General features: G+C 54.8%; 6 protein-coding genes across 6 annotated transcripts; all 6 read left to right on the top strand.

The window, feature by feature from the left end:
• Positions 1 to 302: 302 nt before the first annotated feature.
• On the top strand, positions 303 to 2,642 carry DQ04_06151050 (gamma-tubulin complex subunit; the record flags this gene model as incomplete). The annotated part of the gene is made up of 1 exon (XM_009314563.1): positions 303 to 2,642. The coding sequence occupies one exon, from the start codon at positions 303 to 305 to the stop codon at positions 2,640 to 2,642; it is 2,340 nt and encodes a 779-aa protein (XP_009312838.1).
• Positions 2,643 to 3,142: 500 nt separating this feature from the next.
• On the top strand, positions 3,143 to 4,900 carry DQ04_06151040 (a44l protein-like protein; the record flags this gene model as incomplete). The annotated part of the gene is made up of 1 exon (XM_009314562.1): positions 3,143 to 4,900. The coding sequence occupies one exon, from the start codon at positions 3,143 to 3,145 to the stop codon at positions 4,898 to 4,900; it is 1,758 nt and encodes a 585-aa protein (XP_009312837.1).
• Positions 4,901 to 5,421: 521 nt separating this feature from the next.
• DQ04_06151030 (activated protein kinase C receptor) lies at positions 5,422 to 6,378 on the top strand (the record flags this gene model as incomplete). The annotated part of the gene is made up of 1 exon (XM_009314561.1): positions 5,422 to 6,378. One exon carries the CDS (start codon positions 5,422 to 5,424, stop codon positions 6,376 to 6,378), a length of 957 nt encoding a protein of 318 aa, XP_009312836.1.
• Positions 6,379 to 6,728: 350 nt separating this feature from the next.
• Positions 6,729 to 8,384, top strand: DQ04_06151020 (hypothetical protein; the record flags this gene model as incomplete). Its single annotated transcript, XM_009314560.1, has 1 exon — positions 6,729 to 8,384. The coding sequence occupies one exon, from the start codon at positions 6,729 to 6,731 to the stop codon at positions 8,382 to 8,384; it is 1,656 nt and encodes a 551-aa protein (XP_009312835.1).
• A 489-nt stretch (positions 8,385 to 8,873) lies between these two features.
• DQ04_06151010 (hypothetical protein) lies at positions 8,874 to 9,167 on the top strand (the record flags this gene model as incomplete). Its single annotated transcript, XM_009314559.1, has 1 exon — positions 8,874 to 9,167. One exon carries the CDS (start codon positions 8,874 to 8,876, stop codon positions 9,165 to 9,167), a length of 294 nt encoding a protein of 97 aa, XP_009312834.1.
• Positions 9,168 to 9,485: 318 nt separating this feature from the next.
• DQ04_06151000 (alkylated DNA repair protein alkB like protein 7) lies at positions 9,486 to 10,328 on the top strand (the record flags this gene model as incomplete). Its single annotated transcript, XM_009314558.1, has 1 exon — positions 9,486 to 10,328. One exon carries the CDS (start codon positions 9,486 to 9,488, stop codon positions 10,326 to 10,328), a length of 843 nt encoding a protein of 280 aa, XP_009312833.1.
• Between the last annotated feature and the right edge of the window lie 188 nt (positions 10,329 to 10,516).

The following is a 10,516-nucleotide window of genomic DNA, read 5'->3' as shown; positions in this document are numbered from 1 at the left end:
AGAGGCGCGTGCGTGACGCCGGTGGACGTGGCACGTGAGTGGACTTTCATTCTGTAATGGATGCCCATCTTTTTTTTTTTGTCGGTGAGAGTGCCTCGGCCCTCTTACCGCCTATTGCTATTGATATATAATCATTGCTACTATTTCCCTGCTCCCCTATTATTTTTATTATTATTATTGTTATTATTATTGTTCAAGCTATTGCGAGTGGTGTTTTTTGTGGCTGCTGTATTGATGGGAGGTTTTTACTTTTTTTGGTGTGTGTAGTTTTGGAAGTAGTTGCCATTGGCTGTAGTATTACGATGTCAGATGGTGGGAACCGAAATGGAAAGGATGCGTCACCAGTGCAGAAGTGGCATAAAGCTGAAGTGGATGTACCCCGTGCAACTGACGGGGTACAACGCGTAATACCTTTTCGTGCTGCGACTCAATTGCGTGATGGCGGCGTTGCGTTGCGCACGTCGAGTGGTCTGTTGCCCTCTGCTGGTATGGTTGGTGGCGTGGTGCCTCTGGATCGTGTAGCGGATGTTGGCGGACGGTTAGATGAACAAAAGAAGGCCCTGCTGGATGAGAGGCCGAATTCCGTCGGGGCCAGCGATGAAAAGGTGTACAGCGGCTTTGATCTGCCTGGTCGCTTGTTTGGTCGCCGTGATCGTGCTGTGGGTGGAGGCCAAGATGGCGTGCCGGTGCGAAAAGCAGCGGCGGGTGGCGCGGGTGTGGTGCCACATTACCGTGACGCGATGAAGCCGATGGCAGACGCTGCTGAGGGCGTTGCTGCTGACGCTGGTGGGGCGACGGCTTCCGGTGAAGGCCGCGCTGGCAAGGCAGTGGAGGAAAGCGAATTTATCTCGGATGTTATGTTCATGTGGATGGGGGTGGAGAGAACAAAGTTCTTCGTGTACGACGGGGTGTCGCAGCGCTATGTCATGAACGCGGAGTGCGGCACAGTGCGGCAGCGGCAGGCCGCGGCATCCCTGCAGGAATGTGGCTGGCTTGCACGGCAAATTGATGATGTGCTCCGGGGCGGTACGGCGGAGCGTTCATTTCTCCAGCAAGGCCTTCGGAGCGCTGTGCGTAGACAGCTCTCGCAGTACCATTATCTGGTGGCCTCGTTCCGCGAACGCCGCTCGCCGCCGATGGTGTTCAGTGATTTGGTCGTTGCGTTCAAGCGTGTGCAGCCAAAGCTGCGTGTACTTTACACAATTCTCCGTGAGACAGAGTCCGTTAAGGGCGGTGAACTCGCTTCGAAGTTGCAGCAGCTGGTGCAACAAGGGTCCAGTAGGATTTCTGCGTTGTTGTCTGATGTGTACATGGAAGCGGTGAGCCCGCTGCTCCACATGACGGTGTCAAGCATCACCAAGGGTGACGTTTCCGATCCCTTTAACGAGTTCTTCGTGAAGTGTAACCCCCGGATTGACGACACGTCAGACGCGTTCTGGTCGTCCAGGTTTGATCTTCTGCCAGAGATGCTGCCGACTACAGTTCCGCGTTCTTTGGCAGAGCAGATCATGCTGGTGACGAAGAATGTTAGCTTCATTAGAAACTGCTGCAGATGCAAGCAGTGGCACATGGACCCCGCCATCGTGACTGCAGCACAGAGCGCCTCATTTGACACTATAGGCGCTGTCGTTCGTGACGCAATGCGGTTCACCAATACGGCGGTGCTTCGGCTTATTCGCGAGGAGTTCCACCTCGATAGTGTTCTGCGCATGGTCAACGCCTTTTTGCTAGTTGGAAACGGCGATTTCTACGAGCTCCTCATCAGCAGGCTGGACCCCGTGCTGAGTAGGCTAAGTCACATGGTACAAACCTCCATTGTCCGCGACCATATGCAGGGTGCGTTGCTTGACATTGTGCCCTACACAAAACACCTCGACACCGACCTCTTTACGATGCTGCACTGCGAGTTGGTGAAGGACGATAGAATCATCGGATGGGATGCCTTTGTTGTGACAATGGCAGTACCTTCACCACTTAACAACATCTTTGATGTCACTGCCATGAAGGTCTACCGGCGTCTCTTTCGCATCATGTTCAAGGTCAAGCGCGCTGAAGTTGCGCTGAAGAAGTCGTGGCGCCAGAGTGTCGTTCTGGACCGCATCATTGGACGACTCCATAACACGAACCGAGAAGCCACTGCGTGGCGAGAAGTTGCCGCGGATGCCCACCACCTTGGTCTGCAGCTGAATCACTTTGTTAACAATCTTTGGTCTTATCTCGTGGCGGAGGTTTCCACCGTGTCGTGGGATATGCTGATGCGAGCACTTCGGCAGTGTACCTCTCTGGACGATATTCGCGCCGCACACATTGCGTACCTGCAGTACTTGACGCTCCACTCGCTCCTCCACGGTGACTGCGCTTCTATGCGGCAGAACATAGAGAGTGTTCTCAGTATCGTTCGTCAGTTTGTAGGCGCCCAGGCGCTACTCACGTCGCTGCTCGAGCGTGGGCATGGAGATGTGTTCTCCATCAAGAGTGAGTACCAGCGCTTAGCAGACGACTTTCAGCGGGAGATTTCCTCTCTTCTCACCACACTGGAGGAGCAGCATCTGCAGTTTGATTTCCTAAACTTTCTCCTTCTACGGCTTAACTTCAATCACTTTTATCATGATGCCGCGTTTGGTACCAATACGGAATTCTAGAACAGGAGGCACACCACCTCTCGCACCCGTTACTCCTATTAGAGGTACTGCGTCCATGCTGTAGATAGACTTGGGATGCGAGGGTGGGTAGCGGGTGCGAGAGAGCGAGGACGATGAGGAAGAGGAAATGCCAGGGGGAAGATGGCGTTGCCCAACCACACAAAACCACGACTGTTAGGGATGGGAGGAAGCATGGCAGGAGGGCAAATATGCTTTTTTATTGTTCTGTTTTAATCTCCCAGAGTATGGGTGCTACTTCCCTATTGCGTGAGGGGAAGTTCTACAGGTGTCACGGGGAAAAGGGCGATGAGAAAATGACAATGGGCGTGCACGTACATATATATATATATATATATATGTGTGTGTGTGTGTGTATGGTTGTTGAGTGTTGACTGAATGGTGACGGGAGCCTTGATATTGGGCGCTGAGTTTCTTTTTCTCTTGGGTAAGTGTTGAAAAGAGGCAGATAGACAACACAGAAGCTGGGAGTGGGCCAGTCAATGTATACTGGCCCCGAGCCTCACGGGCCAAGTGCGCTGATGAGCAGCAGGAGCAGCAGTACCTTCACTTACCCCGTTCTCCTTGCAGAGGGCCCGTTGCGGGACCAGTCGTCAACTCGGGCACCTCTTCCACTCGTGCTGTTCATTCTTGCACTGCCGCTTGTCATTGGTGTATTTAAAGTGCTGTGGCTGGTGCTTGGGGCGTCCTGGAGAAAGCGTCAAATGAAACGCAGAGGGGAGGTTGTACGCACTATTACAGGTCAGTTCCACCGTGGAACTTCTAGTTATCGCTGGAATGAGGACGGTGGGAATGACCATAGCGGCATCCTCCTTAACTCTGTGCTTCTGTACGTTGTCAAGCGCGCCGGGAAATCGCAGGAGCAACAAGAGGAGGACCTCTGGTGGGCAAGGGATTGGCGTGGCAAACCATCTGTGCTTTTTCTCTTTGATCCCCTTAAGAGTGACTCGCACCTGGTACTGGGGCCGAAACGTTTTGAGTATGTCGGCTACTATCACGCCAACGTCCAACAACGCGCTTTCCACGAGCGCAAGCAGCTCCACAGATACACCGTTGTTCGACTCCCAACCGCCGGGTCGTGGTTATCGGTGGGTGATGGTGTGGAGCTGACCTACCAGCGACGGCGGATGGATGATAAAAAAGTGAAGAGGGTGAACCACATGCTACATCTGAGGGCAACCGGTGTGGGCGGAGCCGAGCGATTGGAGGCGTTCGTACAACAGTCGCTGCGCCACTACATGACAGTGGTGCCGCAATCAGGCGGCAGAGAGCGACTTTTCTTTCAGCTTCAGAACAATGGGATGTCGTTGTACTTTAAGAAAAGTCCGCTTCCTTCTAGCAGGTCGTTTGACTCCATGTTCTTCCCGCAGAAGGAGGAGGTACTCGCCTTGCTTGATCGCTTCCTTGCAAAACGTGGTCGTTTTGCCCTCGAAGGATTTCCTCACAAGATCGGCTTCCTCGTGCATGGTCCGCGCGGGTCAGGCACAACATCGTTCGTCGCGGCCCTAGCCTCGTACACTGGCCGGCATGTGATATCCGTGCGTCTCCATATGATATCGTCGAACCGACAGCTGCATGACATCTTCCTTAAGCGAGAGCTCCAGTGTTTCGGGGAAAGTCTGCCCTTCACATTCAACTTTAGCGATGTCATATTTCTTCTTGACGACGTGGACTCCAATGATAAGATGGTACGGTGCCGTGTCTCCGCAGCAGGAGAGAAACAAGACGAGGAAGCAGGTGAAGGCGATGCATGCAAGCTCACCCGGCTTGGCATATGGAAAACAAAGGAAGCTGATAAAGTAAGTTTATCTGGACTTCTTAACGTCCTCGACGGCGTGATCGACACGCCTTCGCGCATCGTCGTGATGACCACACGGGACCCAGAAGGAATCGACCCTGCGCTGCTACGGCCGGGTCGTCTCGGCTACAAGTTGCATATGCACCACATGCGTTTGCAGGAGCTGCTGGGGCTTCTCGGGCTGCACTTCGGCACAATGAACCCCCACCACGTGGAGAGCTGCCCAGAGACAGTAAGGGCGGGGTGCGAAGCCCCCGCAAGGAGCACCGCGCCCCGTGTGTTGCGCGACGATGAGGTGGAGCGCGTGCGTCGCTGTGTGGCCGCATTGACGCCTGACGAATTCGCCATGTCTCCCGCCGTGGCGGAGTCGATGTGTTTCAGGTCGCCCTCATTGGATGCGTTTTTGGATGAGCTCCGCCGCTGTCACCACAGTGTGAGTTAGTGCTGCGCTCTAGCAGTGGCGCCACACGGCGAGACTGTTTGGTCATTTTGGACACAGACACACACACACACACGCACAAAGGCGCCAAAACATACGGCGAGTGTATCCATGACTTCTTATTTCTGTTCTTGTTTTTTTTTTGTTTTTGCGTTTCTGTTTCGCCAGCAAGCCGAAGCAACACACAAGCACACCGTTCTTTTATTCAGCATGGCCGTCGCCTACGAAGGANGTGTGTCCACTCATGGGGCGTGCATTGTGGCGCGCTGACCTAGGGGGGAACAGCTTGCAACTTGGTTCTTTTCCTGTTTTTTTTTGTTTGTTAATTGTTTGGTCCGTGTGCCACCACCCTCCCTCGAGCGCCGGTTTTACAAGGCGCAACGAGAGTATCATTTTCTCTGTTGCCCATGTCATTTGCTTTTCGCTTTCTTGTTCCTGCTCTTGTCGTTGTCGTTGTTGTTTTTGCGTTTCTGTTTCGCCAGCAAGCCGAAGCAACACACAAGCACACCGTTCTTTTATTCAGCATGGCCGTCGCCTACGAAGGACAGCTCAAGGGCCACCGCGGGTGGGTCACCGCCCTCGCCTGCCCCCAGTCCGCCGACTCGTACATCAAGACGGTGTCGACGTCCCGTGACAACACGCTCATCTCGTGGGGGGCGAACCCCGACCGCCACAGCGAGGAGAGCGACTACGGCCTCCCCGAGCGCCGCCTGGAGGGCCACAGCGGGTTTGTGTCCGATGTTGCTCTGTCCAACAACGGTGACTTCGCCGTCTCCTCCTCGTGGGACCGCTCCCTGCGTCTGTGGAATCTGCAGACGGGCCAGTGCCAGCACAAGTTCCTCGGCCACACCAAGGATGTCCTCTCCGTGACCTTCTCGCCAGACAACCGCCAGATTGTGTCCGGTGGCCGCGACAACGCCCTGCGCGTGTGGAACGTCAAGGGCGAATGCATGCATACGCTGAGCCGCGGTGCCCACAGCGACTGGGTCAGCTGCGTCCGCTTTTCCCCGTCCCTCGACACGCCCCTCATCGTCTCTGGTGGTTGGGACAACCTCGTCAAGGTGTGGGACCTCGGCACGGGCAAGCTCGTCACGGACCTGAAGGGCCACACAAACTACGTCACCTCTGTGACCGTGTCCCCCGACGGCTCGCTTTGCGCCTCCTCCGACAAGGACGGCGTTGCCCGCCTGTGGGACCTGACCAAGGGTGAGGCCCTCTCTGAGATGGCGGCTGGTGCCCCCATCAACCAGATCTGCTTCTCCCCCAACCGCTACTGGATGTGCGCGGCCACGGAGAAGGGCGTCCGCATCTTTGATCTGGAGAACAAGGACGTCATTGTTGAGCTTGCGCCTGAGACCCAGCAGAAGAGCAAGAAGGCCCCCGAGTGCGTGTCGATCGCGTGGTCCGCGGACGGCAGCACCCTGTACTCTGGCTACACGGACAACGTCGTCCGCGTCTGGAGCGTGTCGGAGCACGCGTAAGCCAACGCGCTCGTGATAAAGAGAAGCGGCAGTCTTTAAGTGTTGCGTGTGTCCACTCATGGGGCGTGCATTGTGGCGCGCTGACCTAGGGGGGAACAGCTTGCAACTTGGTTCTTTTCCTGTTTTTTTTTTTGTTTGTTAATACCTTCTGCGTTTTTTTGGTCTGTGTGTGGTGTTCAGATTTCACCATCCAACTCTGGATGGGTTGGGGTGGTGAAATCTTCGCTGCAATGATACCGGAGGGAGTCTGCCTTGGATGGATTTTTGTTCCGATCGTCTTTGGCCTTGCCCGATTCTTTTTTTTTTTTAAACAACAAAACAAAGTGTCCTTGAAAAGGTTGTTGCCAGGTATGCTGCGACGGAGCGTGGCGCTGCGAGTCATTGCAGCAGACAGCAGGTCGCCCGCAAGCAACTCTCCAGTGCTGGCGCCTGGTGTGGTGCGGTCGCTTTACCGCATGCTGCTCCGGGAGGTGAAAAAGCTGGACGACTCCCCCGTGTCAAAGACACTCTTCCCGCTGACGAAGGAGCTGCAGGACATCACCAAGAGCCACGGACCTCTCTACGTCCCGAACGGTGTAAAGTACATGGAGGTCCTGCGCGATGCGTTCCGCGGAACGATGCCGCCGGCGAGAGTAAACCTTGCCTTCGACACTCTGACGCGCCTTCGAACACACAACGAAAAGGTAACCGCGAAGATACCTGTGTTTATGAAGGATCATGCCCCGTTGCTCAGTACAATGAAGGCATCGCAGCCCAAAACAGGGTTGTACCGCGCTGAGACACTTGCATGCAATGTGGACAACGGTCCCAAGTACGTCCCTATTAGTGGATCGGCGTTTTCTGTTCCCACAAAGGTTGTTCTGCGACAAACACGCACGGTGGACCTCGCGGAGGGTGTCGCTTTGGTCGCCCATCCGCTCTCCTCAACGCACTTCGATCGCCGCGTGCTGCTCATCACAGAGCGCAACCCCCACATCACCACCGCGGTGGTGCTAGACATGATGTTCACGTACCCATTGTCTAGAGGGAACCCCATGTTTCCTGAAGTTTTTTGGGGTCATGAGGTGTATGATGGAGGTTTCTCGCAGATTGGTTTCACGATGCCCCCCACCGCTCAGATAAGCGTCCTGCACACAACAGAACCACCTACAGAGCCAGAGTCTCCTCAATACCTTGCCTGGCTCAAGTGGAAGGAGAACAAGCCAACGTCCAAGGCGACAGAGTCCCTTGCAGAGCATCATTGCTTGCTTTGCAAGCCTCTTATCCGTGGCGGGGTCTTGGCTGACGGCACTGTAGAGCCTACGCTCTACCTGTCCAAGGTGGAGGCACTACCGTATTTGGCCCAGCTGGTGCCGGGCAAGCCGCGCTCCTCTCTCCGGGTGTACTGGGGCAGCATGCGGTGGCCCACCCAGCAGCTTGAGACCGAGGTTGCGAATGGTCATTGGATTCCTGTGAAACTCTCCCCAAAGTTCTTTGGGCCTTTCCCATTAGTGCCGGAAACTGGGAAGGTGGAGTGTTTTCCAAGTAAGGAAGAACTTGAAGAGAGACGAAGAGTGCGTGAACGGCGGTACGGTGTGGATGTGTCACCGCCGCAGGTGTTTCCCCCGGATCAAATTCTACGGCGCCGCGAATGCTTGTGGGATCAAATCATGTACTCCCTTGGAGGGGAGTTTGGTGCTTTGGTGGGGTGTGTGAATCCGTTTTCAGGGACAGCGCGTGGAGTACTGCCGCTGGAGGTCGCGGGGCCCGCTGTGGCGAGCGAGGCTGCAGCCGCCGGGGATGGCGCCACTGCAGTTGTCGACCAAGCAATGATGATGGACGACGACGACGACATGATGGGAGAGATGGAGAAAGACGAAGAAGAAGAGGACGGGGATGGGGATGAGGACGGGGACGATGGGTTGCCTAGTGGCGGTGCGGCGCGTGTGGGGGAGGCGGCGGGCGACGCGCCACCAGCGCAGGGAGGACAACATGAACGGGGAAACGGCGACAATGAGAAGGAGTGACAACCGAATGTGCGGTCATCTTGTCGCTGCGGCGACAGGAAGGCACCAGAAAGGCCGACCGACCGTCATACTACGGCGGGGGCGTGCCATCCACGCTAAGGAGGAGCAGTGGTCACCGTAAAACCTATTTGCAGCTTTCACGTGTGTGTGTGTGTGTGTGTGTTTTGTTATTTGTGCGTATGTGAGTGTGTATGTACGCGCTTATATATTTACCTTTTCTGCATCGTCTTTCGTTGGAGATGAGGTGGCGGACGCACGAGCAAAACTCTTGCCGTTCTACCCGTTGGCGCGTTTGTTGCTGCGTTCTGTTCTCTCCTTGTTGTCATTCCATGATTCTTTATTCCCTCCCATATGTCTTTGTTGTTGTTGTTTTTGTTTTTGTCGTTCTTCGTTTCCTTTCTTATTATAAAGTGTTTGCGGGCGACCTCTAGTTGCGAGGTGAGTGGCGGTGGCGGCGGCGGGGGGTTTCCGCTTGTAGCTTTGCCCGTCATGTCCGAGGGCGCGGTGGGCAACAAAATCACACTGCGCCTCTCGCCCAAGGCAGGCATAACGGAGACGCTGCCCAACATGAACTGCGATCCTAGTGAAACACTGGGTCAGGTGCAGGCTCGCATCAAGAAGAAGTTGAAGCGCCCTGTGCTTTACTTGTTTGTTATGCGCGGGTCGGAAGGCTTCATACCAACGCCCGACCAGACATTGGGGTCCCTCTTGCATGCGTATGCGGAGTCCAGCGATCAAAGAGAGTTGTCTATTGCAGTTTCTACAGGGATTTTTCACGGATGACTGTTGGGAAGAGTTTTAGTGGGCATACATATATATATATATATATATATNTCTACATGTGTGTGTGTGTGTGTGTGTGTGTGCGTGTGAATGAATGAACAACTCTCATTTGCGAAAATGGGTTTGCGTCGTTGCTTAATCACTCGCGTGTGCCCCAGATACGCGCACATGCATAGGCCTCGTATGCCTCTGAGGGGGGGGAGTGTCTCTTTTGCTGAAGTTTCCTATACAAGAAGAGACAAAACAAAGTTTAACGAAGGACCAAAAACATTATTGGCAAAAGGAGAAAAACGGGGAGCGGCGGTGGACGGTATAGCGATGAAAACGGCACGCGTATTGCGTGAGAAACTCACCCGGTATGTATCACTTCGGTACGCACCGTCTTTTCGGCAAGCGCAACCGCGTGAGGTGATTGGCGTGCCCACCAAACTCATTCCACCGGACTCTGTCCCTGCGTTTGTTCTACCTGACGTGATCAGTGAGGGGGAGGAGCGGGCCCTCCTCAACCTCACTGAGCCGTGGTTCTCCCGCCTTCCTTACAGCGATGGTCACGTGGATTCCTTGATTCATCACTTCAAGGAATTTTACCGCTCTTATAATGAATTGATGGAAGGAGCGGCGGTTGACGCGGAAGCCCGCGGCTTTTCTGAGTGCGATAAAGAAGCCGTTTCCCTTGCACGCGCGGCACTCAAGAGATGCCGCGGGATAGCTGCTGAGCACCTTACCAACATCCCTCTGGATGATCGGGTGCACTTTCTTCGAATGGGTAGCAACGGTTTTATTCGTGCTCATGTGGATGAAAGCCGCAACTCCAGCGGTATCATAGCTGGGCTTTGCCTTGGGTCTGCGCGCGTGATGGCGCTGACGCATCCAAAGCACCCTGGCGAGAGGGTGGAGCTCTTGCTTGCGCCGCGCGCCATCTACATCATGATTGGGGCAGCAAGATACGAGTGGGAACACAGCACGGACTGGTTGGAGGATGACAAAGAGCACATTGAGCGGATACGTGGAAATGTTTTATTGGAAGGAGCCCCCTTGGCGTTCGACGGCCGCGAAACGCACTACAAGCGGGGGGAACGGACAGCAATAATATTTCGCGGCGTCTCTCCGATGGAATTATTGCTGTCCAAGATGAAGGGAAAACAGACGAGCCAAACATAGTACTTATGCGGTGGGTTGGCGTGGGGTGGTGCCCAATTTTTGTTTATCTCCGGCGTCTTGTCTGAAAGACGGGGGCGCCCGGGGCAAAGGATAGATCGCAGTTGAAGAGTGTTCATTTTTTTTTTTTTTTTGGAGAACGCGGGGAGGTGTTGTGCAAAAAGGGCTTTGCGGCATTTGCCAGCGCACGA

Source organism: Trypanosoma grayi, assembly GCF_000691245.1.
Source record: "Trypanosoma grayi strain ANR4 Tgr_615_V1, whole genome shotgun sequence".
In the NCBI taxonomy this organism is placed as follows: domain Eukaryota; phylum Euglenozoa; class Kinetoplastea; order Trypanosomatida; family Trypanosomatidae; genus Trypanosoma; species Trypanosoma grayi.
This window is presented reverse-complemented; position numbering and strand designations above follow the sequence as displayed.